Genomic DNA, 22,619 nt, shown 5'->3' with positions numbered 1-22,619 from the left:
TTTCGCCTTCCGACCGCCCTCCGAGGACGGCTCGGGCGGCGACAGCAAGGTCTCGGCCCACCCGAGGAAGCACGGGGCCTCGGCCGCCCTCGACGGACTCGGCCAGACCATGAATGGATTTGCTTACAACAGCGGGCTTCCGGCCGACCTCGGTTTACATAGCTTTATTGACGGTGCTCCTCTCCCGCACAAGGCCGCTGCGGACATGGCCGCGGCGCTGGCGGGCAGCTCGCCCCTGAGCTTCCTGGCGCAGCGCAGCAAGGAGGGCGGCGGGGTCTCCGAGACCAACCCCTTCCTGAGCAAAAGGCAGCTGGAGAGCCTGGGAGCCCTGGCCAAAGGGGAAGACTCCAACTGGCCCAGCGGCCTCAAGGGCAAAGACCCCGGCGAGCTGAGCGCCCGCCTGGGAGCCGCTTTGGACAAGTCCTCGGTGCTACACGGCAGCAAGGCCGGGAAGGGCAGGGAAAGGGAGGCCGGTGAGCTGAGGAACGGCCACAACCTCTTCATCGCTGCCGCCACCGCCACCCCACCGGGTGGCCTGCTCAACGGCAAAGGCCTGTCTGTGGCCCCCACGGGCAGCTCTCCTTCCTCTGTGCCCACCTCCTCCTCCTCCATGGTGGCTCACCCGTTCTTGAACTCTCTAACCACTGGCTCGCAGTTCCCCTTGGGCCCTATGGTGACGAACTCTTCGGTACTGCAGTCCCTATTCAGCTCCATGCCAGCCGCCAGTCTGGTTCACGTCTCGTCGGCTGCCACCCGACTGACCAACTCTCACACGATGGGCAGCTTCTCCCCTGGGGTGACAGGTGGAACAGTTGGAGGTAAGGCGGAGCTTCGGGGTTCTTCCCTCTGTGGGGGCACAGCTGAGAAGGGGGGGGCTGGGACAGCCTTTTTCGCACCCTCTCTGCAGCCCCACTCCACAGTTAGGTGGGTTTTATTTCTTTATGCGTATTTATTGAAGTTATATACTGCCCTTCATCAGGACACCCCAGGGCAGTTCATAAAATACAAGACAAAACACCAGTCAATAATAAAACCAAAACAGCAAAACAATACTCCCCTTCCACATTTAAAAGGCTGCAGGGTATTTATCAGCCCAAGGACTGGTTGAAGAGGAACATTTTTGCCTTGTGCCTAAAAGTATATAATGAACCTCCCTGGGGAGAGCATTCCACAAGCGGGGAGCCACTGCAGAAAAGGCCCTGTTACCGTGTTGCTAACCTCTAGACCTTTCATGGGAAAGGCACCCCCAAAGAAGGGTCTTGGAGGCTCTCAGGGTCCGGGTACGTTCACATGGAGAGAGGCGCTCCTTGAGGTATTGCGGTCCTGAGCCGTTTAAGGCTTTATAGGTCAAAACCAGGTTTTCAAGCGCTCTTTTCTGGGAGATCCTCCACTCCGCTTGTGCTGAGCTGTGTTCCACAAAGGTGGGTGGGGAGGGGCTGGGGCTACACAGACCATCCTTGGCCTACCTGGTGCCTTCCCCAAATGTTGCCTGGTGTCTTCCCCCAGCCAGCAAGGGGAACCAAGGAGGAAACATGCCAGTTCCCCACAAACATGCGTGCCTGAAGGTCTCCTCCTCCTAAGAGCCTCTCTTTTTGGGAGAAGTCGTGTTTCCGGGGCAGAGTGGCTGCAGCAGCAGCAGTAGCTTCCTTGAGACTAGCTTGCTGTCGCCAAAAAGAGGGCCTTAGAAATGGGTGCGCTGTTGGGTCTCTGAGTTCAGCCAAAGTCCCTTCCCCCTGGCGCATGAAAGGAGACAGGTAAGTGAGCAAGCCTCTACCCTGCTCAGCTTCTACACCATCGCTGCTCATCGCTTGCCGCTGCGGCTGTCGTTCATTTTCTCCATGCTGCGCATTTGTCTGTCAGGCTGCGGCTGCTGCGATCTTTTTTAAGTTTGCTTGCTTGCTTAAAAAAAAAAAAAATATTTTTTTCCCAGTTGTGTTGCGTCACGTCGTTGTTGTTTTTGCTTCTCTCGCTGTGAGCCGTGCCAAAGTTCCGCCTGCTGAGTCTGTTTCTTTCTCCTGTTTGCAGGTATTTTTAACCATGTGGTGCCTTCTGCCTCCTCCTCCTCCTCCTCTGCTCCCTCGCCTTCTCTTCCGTCTTTCTCCTCCTCTTCCTCCTCCCTCCACTTTGGCAGCAGCGCTGTCTCCAGCTGCGCCGCCACCGCCGTTCTGAGCCTAAACCCTCTACAGGTGGCTCCCGCCTCCCCATCGTTCCACTCGCCCCCGGCCCCGTCCGGCGAGACGCAGCACCTCTCGCGAACCCCGGCGCACCCGTCCCGGCGCACCCCGCCTCCCAACGTCTCCTTGCCTCCGCCCCCTCCCCTCCTTGCCTCCAGCAGCGACCCCGTCCTCCTGCAGGCCTTTGCCTCCCTTCCGGGCTCCGAGGCTTTCTTGCCGCCCCCGTCCTCCTCTTCCCCCGCTAACTCCGCTTTGTCTATTAAGCTAGCTTCTCTCCAGCACAAATCCTCCCGCCCTTCCTTCACTGTCCACCACCCGCCTCTGCCCCGCTTGGCGCTAGCCCAGGCCGCGCCCGGGATCCCGCAGCCCAGCGCCGCTGCCTCCGCCGCGCCCGCTATGTGGGTCACGCTCGGCCTGCAGTCTCCTTACGCTTCGCACCTCCCCGGGGTTAAGCCGCGGTAATGGGCTCGGCTTGACCCTTTAAGCGTTCGTGCTCCGTAAGGTAAGGCTGGCCGGGAGGGGCGGGTGGGACGGGACAGGCAGCTTCTTCGGAGACATGTCTGCCCTTGCGGCCGAGTGGAAACTTTGTCCCCTTGAGAGGTGGTTGTGGGGTGGGTGGCGGCTAATGGATTGAGGAAGAATCTGGGAGAAAGGGGTCAGGCAGGTGTGGGGGAATCCCTAGTCCTGAATGGGGTAACTGTGCCCCTGAAGGACCAGGTGCACAGCCTGGGGGTCATTTTGGACTCACTGCTGTCCATGGAGGCACAGGTCAATCCTGCGTCCAGGGCAGATGTCTGCCAGCTCCATCTGAGACCCTCCCTGCCTGCGCCCTGTCTTGCCAGAGTGGTGCATGCCCTGCTTGGACTACTGCCATACGCTCTCCGTGGGGCTACCTTTGAAGGTGACTCGGAAAATAAAGAATGTGGCAGCTAGACTGGTAACTGGTACCATATAACACCGGTCCTGCAAGACCTACATTGGCTCCCAGTACGTTTCCAAGAACAATCCAAAGTGTTGATGCTGACCTTTAAAGCCCTAAACGGCCTCGGTCCAGTATATCTGAAGGAGCGTCTCCACCCCCATCGCCCAGCCCAGACACTGAGGTCCAGCTCCGAGGGTCTTCTGGCGGTTCCCTTTCTGCGAGAAGTGAGGTTGCAGGGAACCAGGCAGAGGGCCTTCTTGGTAACATTTGGAAGACAGGCAGCCCTGTATCGGGAGGTTTTTAATGTTTGATTTACTGTGTTTTGATATGATGGAAGCTGCCCAGAGTGGCTGGGGTGACCTGATCAGATGGGCAGTATATAAATCATGTTGTTGTTGTTCCTGGTTGATCTCGCGGCCCTTTTCACTACCTTCTTTGGGGGGGTGGTAGTCAGCAGTGCAGCTGCTGCCCTCGCATGCAGAATGGCGTCTCCAGACAGGGCTGGGAGAGGCTCCTGTTCTGGAGAGCTGCAGCTGCCAGCCAGTGTAGACATTGCTGAGCTGGTTGGACCAGTGGCCTCACTCATCACAAAGCAGTTTCCTGACTAAATTGTTATTACCAGGCAGATGGCCTCATGCCTGGACCTGAAAAATTACCATATTTTTTGCTCTATAAGACTCACCTTTTTCCCTCCTAAAAAGTAAGGGGAAATGTGTGTGCGTCTTATGGAGCGAATGCAGGCTGCGCAGCTATCCCAGAAGCCAGAACAGCAAGAGGGATTGCTGCTTTCACTGCGCAACGATCCCTCTTGCTGTTCTGGCTTCTGGGATTCAGAATATTTTTTTCCTTGTTTTCCTCCTCCAAAAACTAGGGGCGTCTTGTGGTCTGGTGCGTCTTATAGAGCGAAAAATACGGTAATAACTGGCGATGACTTGCAATAACTGGAACCCGAGTTTGGAGGGTCGAGGAAGAGAGAGGCCTTGTTTGCCCACAATGAAATAAAACTCCTCCTTATCATCATTCTTGTATTCATATCCCACCTTGAGAGCCAGTGTGGTGTAGTGGTTAAAAGCGGTAGTCTCGTAATCTGGGGAACCGGGTTCGCTTCCCCACTCCTCCACCTGCAGCTGCTGGCTGACCTTGGGCCAGTCACACTTCTCTGAAGTCTCTCAGCCCCACTCACCTCACAGAGTGTTTGTTGTGGGGGAGGAAGGGAAAGGAGAATGTGAGCCGCTTTGAGACTCCTTAAAGGGAGTGAAAGGCGGGATATCAAATCCAAACTCTTCTTCTTCTTCTTCTTCCTCCCAAGGGCTCAAGGTGTGGTGTACCTGGTTATTCCCAGGGCGTTTCTTTCAACTGGAACTCACCAGAACTCTTGTCCCAGCACTTCTCGGGGGGGGGGGGGGCGTCCTTGCCATTATAAGAGAATAAAGGAGGCGTTCATGGCACCTCTTTTTCTAGAAAAATAGCACTGGTTCTCCCCGCGCAGCAGCAACAACAGCCCTGCGAGATAGGTTAGGCTGAGAGAAGTCCGTGAGCTGCTCCCTGGGCTCACCCAGTGAATGCCGTGGTGGCCGAGAGGGGGATTGGAACTCTGGGCTCTCCCATGTCCAGCCTGACGCTCCAACCCAGTGTTTCCCAAACTGGGGCCTCCGGCTGCTTTTGGACTCCCATCATCCCTAGCTTGCAAGGCCAGTGGTCAGGGATGATGGGAATTGTAGTCCTAAAACAGCCGGAGACCCAAGTTTGGGAAACAGCACTGTGCCACACTGGCTCTGTCCTGCAGGTCAAGCGAGGTGAGAATTCTGAGCGCCAGGTAGTGGCTCTGGAGGGCCGCACTGGGTCAAACCTCCCCAGCCCTGATCCTTGATTTCCTGGTTTTGTGAACGGTCCATAATCCGCTGGCTTAAAGTGTGCTTCTCCTCCTTCCTCCCCTGTTCCCACAGGTAACTAAGGACCTTCTACCTCAACCCCCCACGTGACCTATGCAAGGCCAGCCTGGACCAACGCCTCTCCACTTCCACTTGAAGGTGCTGCCCTCAACCGCTGTAGAGAGGGCCTTCTGCTCCTCCACCCGTCCCCCATCTCTCTTTACTACTGGACACGTGCAGGAAAACCAGACTGGGAAAGAAACAGGCAAACGGAATGGAACCCTTGAGTCCTAAGCCTAAAAGCCAGAAGAAAATGCTACTGTGAAATCTTAAGTGTATGTCTGTGTGTGTGTGTGTATATATATATATGTATATTATATTCTATAATATATATGTATATGTATATCTCTCTCTTTCTAGATATATTCAAACTGCAGAAGGCGACAACGGCCTCCGATTTGTATTGTTGATATAGTTTAGATATTTATATATTTTTTAAAGTTTGAGAACACGTGTTTTCACAAAAAGCAACCCCCCTCCCTCCGCTCTTGTGTTCGTTCCACACAAAGTCTTGGAACCGGGGGAATAAACATGCCGGGGAAGGGGGAGGGGGGGGAGAGGAGGAGGAGGACTTTTAACAAACGAAATACTGCTAATAACAAAAGGACTGGCCAACACAAGCGGAGACACATCCAAAAGGTTCTCTTGGTGCTATCCGTGCCCGACAGACGTGTGCCTCTCTGGGCTGAGCTCCCCCGTGGTGCTTTCGTTTTTTTGTGGGGCGCAGAGGCCTGGTTGTTTGCGTGTTTGCGGGGGGTGACCAATACCAAGCCACGTTCCTATATAGAGCGAGTCTGACTCTTCTTAATTTATTCCACCCGCTCCCACCAGATGTCTGGTCCACGTCATCGTCCGTGTCTCTTACGCTCTGTAGTGAAGCCAGGGAAACGAGGAATCCAGGGCTTGTCCTCCTCGGAGCTGGGCCCTTAAAAGCAACCTTAGTTGGCTGTTGGGCAGTAGCTGGCGTTGAGCAGGGGCCAGGGATGAACGGAGACAGTCATTTTGCATGGGCGTCCGGCTTTCTGCCTCCCCCCATCTGACCACCGATGTCATGTAATGCTTATTTGAAGGTGGGGCCATCGCACTCCCTTCCCGGCTTCCCAGCAGAATTCAGATATGGTGCTTGTGGGGGATAAAACATAGCCTCTCCCGCCCCAGAAACCGACGCCCCCAGGTGCGTTTCCGAAGCGAGGGGAAGGGGATTCCTCTGCCTTAACTGTGAAATCCAAAATGGTCGTGTTTAGAGGTCAAGGTGGGGTGGGGTGGGGACCCTGACCCACTGACTTCTGGGGTGGGTGGCGATGAAAGCAACCCCTCCCTTCCCGGCGGAATGGCTCCCCCCAGGCAGCCAAGCACTGGCAGGCATTTTCTCACGCCAAGGGCAGCTTCACCCGTATTTTGGGACTCCGCCTCAGGCTTGGGCACCTTTCTTGCCCGGGCCCAGGCTTTGTAGTCTTCTGGGTTTCCTTTAAAACAAAAAACCATTGCTTACAATTTTCTAATCATGCCATCTTTGGGAGCTCTGCCTTGCCCTCGGTGAGGATCTCTCCCAGTTTGTCCTCCCCACAGAGGCAGCAGACTGGGTCCCCGGATGTCTGGCTCGTTGCTTTGTTCCTTGGAAGAAGCAAGGGTGCTTGTTATCCTTGCCCGGTGCTCTTCCCTTCCTGTTTGTGTCCGTCTCCCGCTCTTGGAATATTCCCCCAGGGATGATTTGTTTGGGGAGGCGATGGCCACGCAGAGGCATCCCACTGGTGTTGTTGGCCAGGCTGCTTGCACTGGAAAACTTGAGAAAGCAGGCCGCCCGTTCTTGCGCTGGGCCTGCTGCCAACTTTGTTTCTTGGGGTTCTGTCATCCTTTTCGTGTGTTGTCGGCGGCAAGATTTTTGATACTTGATCAAGACACGCGGCTTTGTACGTTCTGTCAAAGACATGTCCGCTCACTGCTTCTGTCCTTGTTGTTTCTCAGTGGGTCGTGTTTTAAAAATGTGATTTCACACCCCTGCATCAGAGATAAAAACACACACACAAACACACACACATGTGCATACTGCAATCAAACTTACCTTTTTTTGTATCTTGCCTGACAACACTGGTGCTTTGCTGATTATTTTATAACAATAAATTGTGACTTGGGTGATCAGTGCATAGGAATAATTCTTACGTTTTTCTTAAAGGCACACAGCTTTCTGGGAATGGTGAGATGTGCGGGGGGGGGGGGATATATCTGTTTAAAAACACATAGACACTCGTATGCTTTCTGCTAATTTTTTTATCAGGTTGTGTCCATAGTGTAATTGGAAGCGGGAGACAAATAGCAGTTTTGTTTCCTCAGGTGTGCCTAGAATCAGGGAGGAAATGATAAGGGCATGAGAATAAGAAAGTCTGTGATGATCGCAGCAGAGGGTATCATTTTTGCTCCCTTCAATACCACAGCGGTCCCTAAAGTCTCACGTTTGTCTTCCTTACTTTCAAGATCCACCTTGTGGCTTTCATAAGATAGTCTCTTGCTGTTGCTTTTCCCTGAATCTGTCTATCTTGCGCTCTCTCCCCTTTGCTAAGGTCTTGGAGCAAACAGCTGACTTCTCATAAAGACTTTTCACCATTCTGCTTATTTTTCCTTGCCCCTGTCGGTCTGCTCAGCATCGGCAGAGAGCCGAAACCTCCCCGTTTCCAGGTTTTTTAAAACCCTCATTGCAAGCCGAATGAATTCCTTTTGGCTCCGGTTCCCCCGCCCCAGAAGGAACAGGGAGGATGCAGCTCATTACTCTGGCAACCCTTTTTTTCCCTTCCGCTGCGCAGGATCAGCACGGAAATAACCCTCTAATAAATGTGGACTGGCTGCCAAAACCCTTTATCTTGCTTGGCTAAATCTCCGCTGCCTTCTGTCGCGTCACTGGTCAGGTTTTCCAGCAGCTTCTCTTTCTTGCCCTCCTTCCACACTCGGCTACCTTTCCCCTGCAGGCCCACGATGCCTGCAAATTTCCATTTTGGGGGAAAGTGTGGATACAGTTTGTGCTTTCTTTCCCTCTCCCTTCCCTTGACTTTAGTCTTAGCTTGCTTTTCTTTTTTTTTATAAAAAAAAATCCCACTTGAAGGCCTAGTTCTTACAAGTCTTCTCCAGTCAGCTGCAAATCTTTTCCTAGGTCTGAAACTAAAACGGATTTCTGCTTGTTCATCTCTTCACCTTCCGCCCTGCGTTAAATTCGTAGGGTGCGAATTTCTCATACCGGACGCGGGAACCATGACTTGCTGCGCTTGAGTGGAGCTCTCTCCAGCAAGCGCTTTCTCTCCCCCTCTTAAAAAAATTCCTCCATCTCCCCTCAACCCATCTTCTCATCTTCAGTACTCTAGAGGTCGCAAGTGTGTGTTTCATGCGTTGATCTTCCGTTCGGAATATAGTCTTTAAAATGCCGGATGGGCCCCTATCCATAGCAGTGTTGAGCCAAGCAGGCAATAGGGCGGTGGGCCCTTCTCCTCTGACCAGCCCAGGGTTTTGATTTTATAAAAGCACAGGAGAGCTGGCCAAAGATACAAGGACCAAGCTGCCTGTTTTCAACTAACCAGGCGGTTCAGACTTGGGGCAGTAGGTCCTGGGTCCAAATCCGAAGCCTGCCTTACCCGACCCCTCGAGGACTCAGCTAGGTTTCTTGCTGGTGCTGTCTTGTTTGCAAGAACTCCACGCCGGAACACAAATCCACTTGGGCGATCCATTCGGCCGCTGGGGCGGGATGCCCCGCCTCCGGAAAGATCACCCCCAAAGGACAATTGTCATATTTGCCCCCCTGCTGCTTCTGGTACAGAGATGGAATCTCGGGGGCTTCCCTGTCGACGACCCCCCAGGGCCGTGCATTGAAATGGAAACCCACACCACTTTGTCTTGGGAGAAGCTTGTTGTAGTGAGCTGTTGGGACCTCCCCTGCCTTGTTTTAATTTATTTATTTTTCTGAGTGGGATTTGCTGCTGCTGCTTCTTCCCTTCATTGGTGCTAGATGCAAAACAAAACCCTAAGGTAGCTTAGCTGGGTTCTTTTTTACCACCCCCCTGGGGGGGGATTCCTTTCACCCAGCCGACCTGGCGACGACAGGCCACAAGGAAAGGAGGGAGGCTGGGTATTCTATTTTATTCTTTGCCAGTAAAACCTGCTTTAAGATGCTTTACTTTGTCCGCAAGCACACAGAGATTATGTTAAGTTGTGTAGGGGGGGGGGGCGTAGAGGGAACTCGTCTTCTAACTTTATTTTTCAGGAGGGCAGAGTATTCGTTCTTTAAAGGCTTGACCCTGTTTCTGGTGCAGAATATGGTGCTATTTGGGTGTGTTTGTGTCTCCCTAAGCAACCAGGGCTCCACCTTATCTGAGGTTATCCTAGACCAGCCTCTGCCATTTTGGGGCCCCTCCCTCGGCAGTCCAAAGCAATCTTGGAGGGGCTTCGCAATGGCAAACGGACTCTGCAGACTACAAGACGAGGTCCTCATTTTCGCGGCTAACCTCTTCCATTCCATTTCCAAACACAACCTTTCTCCTAAACCGTTGGGCACGAGAACTTGTACAGGTCTAGCGTGCTTGGCTTTGAAATCTTAAGAGCGATGCCTGTGGCATGAGTATGGACAGCATCCTTTTTTTTTGCGGGGAGTGCACACCCTCGCAGAATCTGAAACACACGCAGATCCTGTGCTTTTCTGCTTCTCTCTCTCCCCCTCTCCCCCCGCAAACCCCTTCTTTGCAACTTGGATAAAGTGGTGAAGAAACTTTGGGATCGGTTGCGAAGGACGGTGTGTCCTCGCAAATTGGGTTTGGTTTGAGATGGTGCGCGTACTCTTTGTGAAAGCGTGCGGGTCACTGCAACAGCGGTGGTGGGATTTGTTTGCACCCAGTGGAGTCGCTTGGTTTTTAAAAGTTGTAGAATTGCTTCAGAATCAGGGCAGGGCGGGGGGCTTCTCGGGTAGGGTGTTAACGGCGCTTCCCCCCACCCCTCCCAGAAACAGACCCACGGGGGGGGGGGGGAGTAACCTTTCGCAGGGTAAAAACTACTTTCTGATCAGTCTAACAGACACACTGTAGTAGATGCAGTCCATCAAGCAGGCTGCCACAATCTCCTGTGAAGTCTGAAATCAGCCTTGCCGGATATCTTAATATCCAACAAGAACTTCCATAGAAATGGGCTTGCTTGTCTGTGTTTAACTAGCATAGGAATTTGTGGTACTCTGAAAGACAGGTGGGTGCCGGGGAGTCGACGGCAAGCACCCCATTTGCAAAATATCTTTTGTCTCGGTTGCAGGAGGCTGTTTTTGCAAATCTGGTTCAAAACTAGTCTTCCTCCCTGCAGCCCTTAATAATTCTGGATTTCCTCACCCACATTGCACATTGGAACCTTAAAAAACAACACCTTAGCCCCCCCCCTTTTCTAGCCTTGATGGGATGGAGATCTATTGAAAAGAAAAAATAGGAAGGAGAAATGTGGGGTAGATCAGCTCCTTCTTTCAGCGCTTTGCGTTTTTTTGAGCCTTTTGAGAAACGTGCTTTGCAGAAACAGCCCTTGGGGGGGGGCTGGTTAGGGAATTATCTGGTTCCTCCCCCCTCCACAATGAACTGAGGCTTTGCCTTGCCGAAACAGGGAGTTTGGGTGTGGGCGGGGGGGGGGGGTATTCAGTCAGTGATGGAAATTGCTGTTGCTCAGGAATTAAATCTGTAAAATGTAAAATAAAAGGAATCCGTTTGTAAATGGATTGAAGGGAGTACCCATATTCTTAGAGGTGGGATGTTCTTTCCCAGCAACTAGGAACTTGATTTGTATACATTAGCCCATGAAAATGAATTCTATTTAAATTTCAGTCTTTCATCCGATGTACCTTGGGGTTTGTTTGTTTGTTTGTTTTTGGCTTTGTTTTTGAGACTTTGCTCCATGAAATCTCGACCTGTCATCCTTCCATAGATCCATATGAACTACTTCTGGCGTTGTGTATATATGTACGTAATAATCTTTTATCTATATATTTCAGCCCCTTCCATTCCTTCCGATTCTCTGCACTGCAAAAAAAAAAAGTTTTATCTTTCTGTTCTAACTTCCACTTCAGATCTCCCCCCGCACTTCACCCTGATTTGTAATTGAAAAAAAGAAAATGGCTTTGAAGTTTGTCTTTATATTAAAAAAAATGTATGTATTTTAATACACTGTATACCCTTGTGGTGGTGCTTCTATACTTTCTGAAGTTGTCTGGTTTCTTTTGTAAGAGACGTCCAGGTTTCACAGCCAGAGAGGCCTTCGTTCCCTCCTGGGGCCACATGTTAGAGGTCAGCTGAGCGATAAATGCAGTTTTCACCTTTGTAGAATCATAGAACTGTAGTGTTGGAAGGGACCCCCTTGCAATGCAGAAATCTCAACTACAATGGTGCCCCGCAAGACGAATGCCTCGCAAGACGGAAAACCCGCTAGACGAAAGGGTTTTCCGTTTTGGAGGTGCTTCACAAAACGAATTTCCTATGGGCTTGCTTCGCAAGACGAAAATGTCTTGCGAGTTCCTGCAGGGTTTTTTTCCTTCTCCCCCCCTTTTTCCCAAGCCGCTAAGCCGCTTATCAGCTGATCCGCTAATCTGCTAAACCGCTTAACAGCTGATCTGCTAAGACGCTAAGATGCTTAACAGCTGATCGCTAAGCCGCTTATCAGCTGATCCGCTAAGCCGCTTAACAGCTGATCCGCTAAGCCGCTTATCAGCTGATCCGCTAAACCTGCTAAGCCGCTAATAGCGCTAATCCGCTAAGCCGCTAATGGGCTTGCTTCGCAAGACGAAAAAACCGCAAGACGAAGAGAATCGCGGAACGGATTATATTCGTCTTGCGAGGCACCACTGTAAATCATCTGCGGCAAGTGGCCACCCAACATCTGCTTAAAGGCCTGCAAGGAAGGAGAGTCTACCACCTCCTGAGGGAAACCATTCCACTGTCGAAAGTTTTTTAAATCTCTTTTCATGTCACTTGAAGCCATTTGTTCAAGTCCTACCCTCCCAAGCAGGAGAAAACAAGGTTGCTCCATGTGACAGCCTTTGAGATAATTGGAAAATTGAAATTGAATTGAAATACTTTATTGTCACTTGTACAACTTGTATGCAGTGAGATTACACGAGCACCCGCCACTCAGCTCTCTTCGTCTTAATTCCCCTCGTTTACTGACGTACACCCACCAAACCCGAAAGCCAGTTGCCCTGTTGTGATCTTTTCATTCAGCAGCCTAACAGCCCACAGACAGAAGCTGTTCTTTACCCTGTTGGTGCGACTAATCATGCTTCTATATCTTCTGCCCAAGAAAGTGACGGCCAGGGTGTGAATCATCCCTGAGAATTTTCCTCACTCTCCTGAGGCAACGTTCTTCTGTGATGTCATCCAGTGGATTCACAGGACAGCCCATAATACATTGTGCTGCATTCACCACCCTCTGTAGGCACTTCCTATCAGTTGATATAAAACCAGTGTCCCACACCGTGATGCAGTATGAAAGGACACTTTCTATTGTGGACCGGTAGAAGGAGATCAGCATGGCTATCCTATCTCCTCTCAGTCTCCTCTTTTCCAGCTCCTTCAACCATTCCTCATCAGGTCTGGTTTCTGGACCCTTGGTTATATTGGTCTCCCTCCTCTGCACACCTTCCAGCTTGTCAACATTCTTCCTAAATTGTGGTGCCCAGAAGTGGACCCTGGACTCTAGGTGTGGCCCGATCAAGGCAGATAGAACAGGACTGTGACTTCCCTTGATCCGAACATACTGGCTCGTTGCAGTGATACCTCTCCCCACAATCCTCCGTCCATTCTGGCAAGTAAAATGCAACAGCAGAGTTCAAGTACACTTTTCCAGCAATTCAAGGATGGTGTGACTGGGGAGGAGACGTTGCCTGACCTCCTGCTGCTGCTATCCCAATTCAGTGGGGTAAAAATCCTCGCACGAATGCACTTTTGAATGCAGAACTGGTCCCAGCCTATTCCCACCTCTCTCACACAGAAAAGGCAAAAAGCCAACCAACAAGACAGTAGTTTCGTTTATTAGAGGGGCAAGAAAATCAGTGTGGACATAACAAAAGGGGATCTGGGCATGTCAACAAAACAGTAAAATTCCTGGTTTAATGCACAGAAGTAATAAAACTGGCCAATTATCCAACAGGCAATGGTGTCTTGGGGCAGGAGGAGTACAGAAGATGAATGTAAACTGATAAAAGTACATTTTACACTTCTACAGCCTCTTAAAAATCTCTAAATAACTAGCCGCCCTTTGTGGCTGGTGATTTCTCTCTCCCCCCACATTCGTCCCCCAAACTCTGCCCCTTTAGACGACGATGGATTTCACAAGCTCCCATCGTCCAAAACCACTGGCCGAGGATCGCAGACTCCCTGGTCTTGTTTCCCCTGCCTCTTGGCAGAAGAGACATTCCTCTGCCTCACACCTGCAGCAGTGAAATTCAGCCTCTTAGGGCAGGGTTGGAGAAAGCAGCAGCCCAGCGCCCCCCCGGACAGAATTTTAAGTCTGATATCAGCCAGAGAACCACAGCTTTCAGTGAGTTTTTAAAACACCTCTAAATTTCACAGCAGATTTTTATATATATAAAAAATTACATTCAGCTGCCAGTCCCAAAAGTTGGGCAGAGGAGAGAGAGGAAAGAAGAGAGCAAGGAGGGATGGAGAACAAGGTATTTTTTCTTTGAGGAAGGGAGATTTCTGCCACCCCAGAAAGCAAGGAACTTGCCCTGGAGTGAGCTTGGAACCGCACAGAGTTTGGGCACCGAGCTTGGGAAAGTGGCGAGGGGCTCTTCTCACTTCCCTGTGTTGCCAGGCGCAGAGAGCAGCTCTGACTCGGGGGGTGCCAGCAAGGCACAACAAAACGGTAAAAGATGGCCGAGCACCTTAGGGAGATAGTTGTGTTGCTGCTCCAGTAGACTGGCATTCTTCTGTCCAACGCCTCCTAGTTCAGGTTTTCCCAAACTTTGGTCTCCAGCTGTTTTTGGAACACAACTCCCATCCCTGATCACTGGTCCTAATGGGAGTTGTAGTCCAAAAAACCCGCTGGCCACCCAAGTTTGGGAAACCTTGTACTAGGTGAATGCGCATGCTTGCTTGGGGAATTAAAATGAGTGTGCTCCCACCACTCCTGTTGAAAATGTTTCCTTACAGAGTAAGTAAAGAGTTGCCCCCCTCCTGGGTGAGGATTGCTGAGGGCGGGAGGGGCTCAGGATTGGGAGCAATGACTTCAGAGACACACACAGCCCATTTCACGGGGCGGGGGGGGCGGTGCAGGGGGAGTAATTCAGCACCCCAGTATCCCTTGCAGGGACAGCATAGTGGCTCCCACCCAACCCAGGCAGCCGATGGGAAGGTGTGCAAAGCCAGAGCAGTTACTCATGCAGAGCTGCGGTGGGGAAACTCTGCCGGAGGTGTTCTGGGTGCACCGCAGATCTCAAATCTCAGCACAAAAGTTGGGCGCAAACCCGATTTGGGATGTTAATGAAAATCAAGCACGATTCCAAGAAGCCCCCGCCCCTTCCTTCAGCTCCAGGAGCACCCTTGCCAGTGTTGTTTGTGTGCACATTTACACACACGAGGAAGCACGGTTCTGAGCTGAATAGCAGGTTCTCTGCGCCCTGGAAGGAAAGAAAACCGGCAACCGCTGGAGTCTAATCTCCACTCTTTGTTTCAACCCCCCAAAGCGAGGAGGAAGCAGGTGGCTGGGTGGCGTCACCCTCTTGGCAGCACGAGGGAGATCCTGCAAGTTCGTGAAAGCAACTCACTCGGTCGGCGTACAGTCCTGACCCTAGAGTCTCAGGGAGCTGCGCAAGGGTGCTGGTGGTATGGTGAAGTGCCGGCCCAGATCCAAATGCTCGGGGTTATACCTTCCGTGCGCCCAGCTGGAAGCGGGCTTCCCCCGAGATGCCGTACTGCTCCAGGGGGTCCTGTGGCGAAAGGAGAGGCTTTGAGGGCTGGGTGTCTGGAGGTGCTAAATTTGAAAGGGTGGGGGATACGAGTCCACAGCTCTGTGGCAGACCAGATGCCCTGCATGCAGGAGGTGTCGGGTTCAACCCCTGGCAGGGCTGGGAATTCTCCCGCTCTCCCTGCATCTGAAGCCCTGGAGCAGCTGCAGGCAAGTTTGCATCATATTTCTAGGCGCTTCCCAACATTTCATTTTGGGATCCCAATGGGATCACATCGTTTTAAAAAACCATTTGTATACACACATCTGCCTTAAAAGGTAAAGGGACCCCTGACTGTTAGGTCCAGTCGCGGATGACTCTGGGGTTGTGGCGCCCATCTCGCTTTATTGGCCGAGGGAACCGGCGTACAGCTTCCGGGTCATGTGGCCAGCATGACTAAGCCGCTTCTGGCGAACCAGAGCAGCGCACGGAAATGACGTTTACCTTCCCGCCGGAGCAGTACCTATTTATCTACTTGCACTTTGAGGTGCTTTTGAACTGCTAGGTTGGCAGGAGCAGGGACCGAGCAACGGGAGCTCACCCCGTCGCAGGGATTCGAACCGCCAACCTTCTGATCGGCAAGCCCAAGAGGCTCTGTGGTTTAACTCACAGCGCCACCTGCGTCCCTTGCACTGGGTTCTATTTAGGATGAATGGGTCTTCTCGGAGTAAAATGTAACAAAATAAACACGACTTTGAACCATAGTATCACGGGATGACCCAGGGCAGAAACTGCGCATCCTCGTCCCGGCCGTTACTTCCTGGTCACCCTCACCTGCTTTCCGGCCCAGAAGCTACTCACCTTCCCGGTCATCTTCAGGATCTCGTTCCGATAGAAGACCAAGCTGCTCCTCATGAACTCGTAGCTGTTGGCAAGAGGAGAACGGATCCGAACGTGAAGGGTGGAAGCAGCAGAACCAGATTTCTAGCGAACATTCACAGCGAGGGTCTTCCGCCCCAAAACAACCCCAGAGGAGCTGATCCAACGCTTCTGGGATTTGCGGTTCTGGTTTTGCAGCTAATAAGCCATCAGCTTTGAGTGTTCAAAGGTGGAGGGGCTCTTTAGGGTTCTGCCTCAGGGATGGGGAGCCTCCGGCCCTCCAAACTTCTCCATGTGGCCCTTGGATGTTCTCCCCTGGCCATGCCCCTCACTGGCCCTCCTTGAGACCTTCATTTTGGACTCACCACTATCCATGGAGGCACAGGTCAATTCTGCATCCAGGGTGGCTGTCTACCAGCTCCGTCTGAGACCCTATCTGCCTGCGGACTGTCTCACCAGAGTGGTACATGCCTTGGTTATCTCCCGCTTGGACTACTGCCATGCGATCTATGTGGGGCTACCTTGGAAGGTGACTCGGAAATGACCACTAATCCAGAATGCAGCAGCTAAACTGGTGACTGGGAGCGGCCGTCGGGACCAACACCGATCCTGCAAGACCTATGTTGGCTCCCAGTACGTTGGTGCTGACCTTTAAGGCCCTAAGCGGCCTCGGTCCAGTATACCTGCAGGAGTGTCTCCACCCCCATCGTCCAGCCCAGACACAGAGGTCTTCCTCCAAGGGCCTTCTGGCGGTTCCCTCACTGTGAGAAGTTACAGGAAACCAGGCAGAGGATTTTCAAATACTGAAAATCCAGACAGAAAATGTTTTTTTGCCCAAAGTTGTTGAGACAATGTGCAAAAAAAGAAGAAGAAAAGTTTTGTGGCTAATTTTAACGAAAATCGCCAAAATTGACACTGCCGACACGGGCTGCGATATGTCCGGATTTCTGCCCGAACACTGCTTCCAACTGCAGTATTCCTGATATGTCCAGGGGGTTCTGGAAGTATAGCAACTCTATATCAAGGACCTACGGGACCGCCTCTCCTGCTATGCCCACAGAGGACCTTAAGGTCCACAAATGACAACAATTTGGAGGTCCCAGGTAGCAAGGTGGTTAGATTGGTCTCAACTAGGGCCAGGGCCTTTTCAGTACTGGCCCTGACTTGGCGGAACGCTCTGTCACTAGAGACTAGGGCCCTGCGGGACTTGATATCTTTCCGCAGGGCCTGCAAGACAGAGCTGTTCCGCCAGGCCTTTGGTTTGGACTCAGTCTGACCCTTATGTTTCCCTCCCCGTATGGTCTTGATCTATGGGCTACTTTTAAAATGAGGTTGCATTTTAAATGGCATTTTAACCTGTATTTTAAATTGCCCCCCCTTCCCCCCCTATTATGTTTTTACTGTGATTTTATTGGTGTTAGCCACCCTGAGCCCGGCTCTGGCCAGGGAGGGCGGGGTATAAATAAAGTTTATTATTATTATTATTATTATTATTATTATTATTATTATTATTAGGAGATAAGCAACTATCTGCCTTTTAGAAGACAGCCCTATATTGGGAAGTTTTAAACATTTGATGTCTTACTGTGTTATCATTTGTTGGAAGCAGCGGCGTAGCGTGGGTTGTCAGCACCCGGGGCAAGGCAAGTAATTTGCGCCCCCCTAACCCGGGGCAAGGCAAGTAATTTGCGCCCCCTAACCCCTAACCTGCCGCTGCTGCCAGCTTCTTCTTGCTGCTGCCTGGGCTGGGGTATTTACGGTAAGGTAGCCACAGCGGCGGCGGCAGGTCCGTGTCAGGTGATCTGAGGCGAGTTGCCGCTGGCGCTGCCGCCCAGACGCCGCTTGCCCGGAGGAGGAGGAGGGCAGAGAGGCGAGGAAAATGCAACATGGCCCAGCCGCTGCAGCGGCGGGGCTGTGAGGAGGGGCTGCCTGGCGCGCCCTCCGCGGCCTTGACGCGTGGGGACCGCGGGGAGCGCTGAGAGCCGCTGCCAGCTCGTCGGTTCCGTGAGACATGGGGCTCTGCTACAGCCTGCGCCCAAGGCTCTTCGGCGACTCTGGAGGCGGCGAGCGCGCCCCCCCCAGATGTTGCGCCCGGTGCGGCCGGCCCCCCCTGCACCCCCCACGCTACGCCACTGGTTGGAAGCTGCCCAGAGTGGCTGGGGCAACCCAGCCAGATGGGCAGGGTGCACCACCGAACTCTGATCGTGCCTGGATGGAATTGGGGGGGGGGGGGGGAGAGATATTCAAGCTAACCTGCACAGAGGGCAAACTTTACATGTGTAGCTCCACCCACTCTTGACTCTGTCCCCGCCCACCACCGGCATGCGGTGCTCATCGGCCTCTGCTCTTACCTGAAGCGAGGATTCAAATAGAATAATGGAACTGTAGGGTTGGATGGGACCCCGAGGGTCATCCAGCCCCACCCCCTGCAATGCAGGAATCTCAGCTCAAGCAGCCGTGGCAGATAATGCCATCCAAACTCTGCTTAAAAACCACCAAGGAAGGGTGGTTTCCTCTGGGCGCTGCACAGAGATCCAAGCAGCCTGTGCTCTGTCCCTTCTGGGCTGGCAGACATGGTCCCCACCCCCTTGAAAAAATGGGGAAGAAGGGATCCCCAAACTCCGGCTGACCGGCAGGCCTCACCTTGCCCTCTGGAGAACCTCGACCCACTCCAAGCACTGCTCCTCTGTATCACATTCGAAGAAGTACTTTCTCTCGGGTTCTTCGAGGAAACCTGAAAACAGAGACCCCGAGCCATCAGCCTTACGACTCATTATCTACTGAACTTTAATAAAATTATGATTGTTGGACAAGGATTATGGCAAGGAACAAGGGCAGTACAGCTCATGTGGGAAAATACCTCGACCCTCCCAAGACAGAGGGAGGCAAGTCAGGATCTCTTATCCTAATTTACCTCTCAGTGGGTTGTTGCTGTTTTACACAGGTAATGCAAAAATTTAAAAATTGTCCAGTAGCACCTTAAGGTAAGGACCCTTGACTGTTAGGTCCAGTCGTGGCCGACTCTGGGGTTGTGGCGCTCTTCTCGCTTTATTGGCCGAGGGAGCCAGTGTACAGCTTCCGGGTCATGTGGCCAGCAGGACTAAGCCGCTTCTGGCGAACCAGAGCAGCGCACGGAAACGCCGTTTACCTTCCCACTGGAGCGGTACCTATTTATCTACTTGCACGTTGACGTGCTTTCGAACTGCTAGGTGGACAGGAGCAGGGACTGAGCAACAGGAGCTCACCCCGCCGCGGGGATTCGAACCGCCGACCTTCTGATCGGCAAGTCCTAGGCTCTGTGGTTTAACCCACAGCGCCACCTGCGTCCCACTAAATTTATCGCTAAGGCTCTACAAATCCATGCTAATAAACCTAAAAGGGGTAGAGGGTAAAGGTGAAGGGGCAGAAATGTCAGTCTCTTATTCTTATTATTCCCATTACCATTTTCATGTATCTAATGGGATGTCTGCTAAAACACAATAAACTGACTTGACTATCTTAAAACCGGTAGTCACCGCCCTGACCCACAGCAGCAGATTCCAAATTGCCCTGCAAAGAATTTCTTTTGGCTGTCCTGAAATCTAGTGCCAAGTACATTTGGTTGAGTGACCCTCTCTGAATACCGTGGGTGGAAAGGGGGTAGTTGTGAGCTGGGAACGTGTTCCGTCTCCTCCAAAAATGGTTACAGGCATCTCAGAGAGCAATTTGGAAAAATGTTAGATTTGTTCTGATTAGTGACCGATTTGTAAAAAATTGAATACCAATAAAAAAGAGAAAACAGAAAGAAAAAGCTCCCAGAAAAGTAAACCCCATTCCCCCCACCCCATCTGTCTCCTCAATACCCCAAAGACTCACAAATGGAAAATATTTTGCCTTCTTCTTGGCTGATACTGCAGTGTTCCAACAGCAAAGCACCAATAGGCTGGGGAGAGAGAAAGAGACAAACACACAGATTAATTAATCACTTTCCACATTAGCTCAAGCTTTTAAAAGTAACTACGTTGTGCATAGTCCCAACCCTGCTTTTAATTGAAAGTTGCACAAGGATTTTTCTTTCTTAAAAAAGAAGGAAAAATAAATGAAGAGGGCTTAATAAATTCTCAGATAAACCCTTGTAAAAAGCCCTTCTTTTGTCTTGTCTTCAAGTAAGTTCTACTCAAGAGGAGACTCAATGAAATTAATGGACCCCCGGTGGTCCTATCTGTGCATTTCAATGGTTTTACTCAGAGGGCGGCCAGCGTTGGAGACAACCCCTTTATATATTTTTCTAGATTTTTCTACAGTCAAATGGTAAATGAATTTTATTAAATAAGTAAAACAAATAAATAGACATATAAAAACAAAGTTGTTTAGAGGGAGATTGGGGAACACCTAGAGATTGCTGGACCCCCTCCTAAAAAAAATCCTATTCTGGTTGCTCTCCAAGAACAGGGCTAGATCCAGGAGCCAGACTCTGCTAATAAGATCAAGCTCTTTATTAGAATAATAATAAGACTTTATTTTAGGCACTCCCACCACCCGCCGCAACTTGCCAGAGGACCTCATCACCTGAGGACTAGTAACCTGAGCAGGTTTCGCATCATTATTATATCTGGCAAAGTTACTAGTGGGTAATTTCCCCTGCGAGTAGTGAGCAAAAATACCTCGGCCTCATCTGTTCGGAAGTAGAAGAGAAAGTTGACGACCAGTTTCACCAAACGCTTCTTCAAGGCTGTGGAGAAAGACAAGATGGAGGGAGTTGTTTAAGAGCTCTTGGACGCATACCGTATTTTTCGTTCTATAAGACACACTTTCCCCCTCCTAAAAAGTAAGTGTACATCTTATGGAGCGAATGCAGGCTTCGCGGGCTATTCCAGAAGCCAGAACAGCAAGAGGGATTGCTGCGCAGCGCTCCCTCTCGCTGTTCTAGCTTCTGGCTTAGCTGCGTGAAGCCTCTGCAGGGCAGCGGGGAGCCTTCATCCCGCTGCCCTGCGGAGGCTTCGCATGGCTATCCCTGGCTTTTGTGGGAGGTGGGGGAAGGGACAGAGTGTGCGACTCTGTCCCTTCCCCCACCTCCGAGAAAAGCCCCCAAGAGCAGCACTCCCTTTAAAGAGAGCACGGCTCTTGCGGGAACATAGCTGTCAACTTACAGATTTGAAAATAAGGGACCAGCAGCTTCGAAAATAAGGGATCAGCAGCCAAAATAAGGGATTTCCCAAGGGGCACAGGTATGTTCAACTTCTGAGCCCCTCCGAGCCAAAGGCAGAAAGCCCAGCCAGCAGCCAAACAAAGCCTCAAGCGGTGGTTCCCACAGCGCAGCAACTCGGCAAAGGGGATGCAGCAAGGAAAACCAGTGTCACCTCTCCGCTGGGAAGCGCTGAGCAAAGGCGAGTCCCCAGGCAACGCGGCCGATTTGATGGGCACAAGGCATGCAAGCTCCACCCCCCAGTCGTTCTTAGACTCCTTATTGGGTGAGCAACGCAGCCAAGCAACACAGTTGGAGCCTCCCTCCTCCCTGGCCGGCAGGGAGGGAGGGAGAGGAGCTGCTTCCTTTGAAACCCGGGGAATTTAAGGGACATCATCAATAAGGGACAGCAGCGGGACACGGCGCTGGGATAAGGGAGTTTCCCGACAAATAAGGGACGGTTGACAGCTATGTGCGGGAGGTGGGGGGAAAGCCAGGAGGGTAAGAGGGATCAGTGCACTCCCTGCAAAGCCTCCTGAGCGAAGGAGGCTTCTTATTTCTTGTTTTCCTCCCCTAAAAACTAGGTGTGTCTTATGGTCGGCTGCGTCTTATAGAGAGAAAAATACACCATTTTTGTAGCTCTGCGATTCTTGCATTGTGGAGGGTTGGACTAGATGACTCTTGGCGCCCTTTCCAAACTCTACAGTTCTACGATGTCCAAGTTTGGGAGAGCGAAGATGAGCTGCTGCGACCTCAAGGCAGATGTTCCCACAACCGGTGATTTTTACTAATTCAGCCCTCCGCCAAGGGTCATCTCGCCCAACCACCTGCAAGGCAGGAATCTGAGCGGATGCATCCAGGACAGGACGTCGCAATACAGTGGTACCTCGGGTTACATACGCTCCAGGTTACAGACTCCGCTAACCCAGGAAAAAGTGCTTCAGGTTAAGAACTTTGCTTCAGGATGAGAACAGAAATCGTGCTCCGGCGGCGCGGAAGCAGGAGGCGGCCCCATTAGCTAAAGTGGTGCTTCAGGTTAAGAACAGCTTCAGGTTAAGAACGGACCTCCAGAACGAATTAAGTACTTGACCCGAGGTACCACTGTACGCTGATGACAGTAAGAGCAGAACACAGGAGGGAACGGAAACACCTCTGGGCAAGCGAGCAAAATAAAAAAACCGGAGCAACAAAATCAAACGGTGGAGCTAGAAGGGGCCATGAGGGTCATCCAGATCAACCCCCTGCAACAGTCAAGGGGCTAGTCCTCAGTGAGGACGACTCAAGCCACCCTCCGGGTTGGGAGTTCTGCTACCACCCCAACCCAATGAACTCTGATGACGCCACGGGAGCCGCCGCCTCTTTCCCTGGCCGGTGTGACGTCACCCAACCCGCCTGGTGACGTCACGCCGCGGTGTTCTCCTCTCGTGACGTCACCCCTTCCCCCCCCCCTCCATGCCTCCTCCTCCTCACCGCTTCCCTTCTTCGGGGCGCGCATGAGGACCTCGGCCGCCTTCTCGGCTGGCTGCCGGGAGAGAGACAGCAGCTCCCGCTCGTTGTACCGCATCGCCGCCGCCGCCTCCTCCCCGCCCTTCTAGCCCTCTCGGCTCTATGGCTCGCGCGCCTCCCACTTCCGCTCTACTTCCGCCCTGGCCTTCGGGAGGAGCCG

The 22,619-nt window shown here is 52.0% G+C and overlaps 2 protein-coding genes across 2 annotated transcripts in view; one reads left to right on the top strand and one right to left on the bottom strand.

Annotated features, from left to right (window-relative positions):
* The window catches only part of DOT1L (DOT1 like histone lysine methyltransferase), a 74,136-nt gene extending 62,937 nt beyond the window's left edge, over positions 1 to 11,199 (top strand). The window contains exons 27-29 of the mRNA XM_077922028.1: positions 3 to 818; positions 2,026 to 2,676; positions 5,043 to 11,199. Of these exons, the coding sequence (XP_077778154.1) occupies positions 3 to 818; positions 2,026 to 2,636 (1,427 nt within the window). The 3' untranslated portion in view covers positions 2,637 to 2,676; positions 5,043 to 11,199. The remainder of the gene's footprint in view (positions 1 to 2; positions 819 to 2,025; positions 2,677 to 5,042) is intronic.
* Positions 11,200 to 13,032: 1,833 nt separating this feature from the next.
* Positions 13,033 to 22,582, bottom strand: PLEKHJ1 (pleckstrin homology domain containing J1). The gene is made up of 6 exons (XM_077922047.1): positions 22,424 to 22,582; positions 20,433 to 20,500; positions 19,645 to 19,711; positions 18,433 to 18,523; positions 15,772 to 15,835; positions 13,033 to 14,952 (listed from the first exon to the last, which is right to left on the bottom strand). The coding sequence occupies exons 1-6, from the start codon at positions 22,515 to 22,517 to the stop codon at positions 14,887 to 14,889; spliced, it is 450 nt and encodes a 149-aa protein (XP_077778173.1). The 5' UTR covers positions 22,518 to 22,582; the 3' UTR covers positions 13,033 to 14,886.
* Between the last annotated feature and the right edge of the window lie 37 nt (positions 22,583 to 22,619).

This window comes from Podarcis muralis, chromosome 18 (assembly GCF_964188315.1).
Source record: "Podarcis muralis chromosome 18, rPodMur119.hap1.1, whole genome shotgun sequence".
In the NCBI taxonomy this organism is placed as follows: domain Eukaryota; kingdom Metazoa; phylum Chordata; class Lepidosauria; order Squamata; family Lacertidae; genus Podarcis; species Podarcis muralis.
Note: the sequence above shows the minus strand (reverse complement) of the source record. Positions and strands in the feature narration are given on the sequence as shown.

Coding starts and splice junctions, on each gene's coding strand:
- PLEKHJ1 (XM_077922047.1), bottom strand. CDS start 22,517: ATGCGGTACAACGAGCGGGAGCTGCTGTCTCTCTCCCGGCAGCCAGCC. Junction 18,524..19,644: donor AGGCAAAATATTTTCCATTT/GTGAGTCTTTGG, acceptor CTCTGTTTTCAG/GTTTCCTCGAAGAACCCGAG. Junction 14,953..15,771: donor TCCTGAAGATGACCGGGAAG/GTGAGTAGCTTC, acceptor CTTTCGCCACAG/GACCCCCTGGAGCAGTACGG.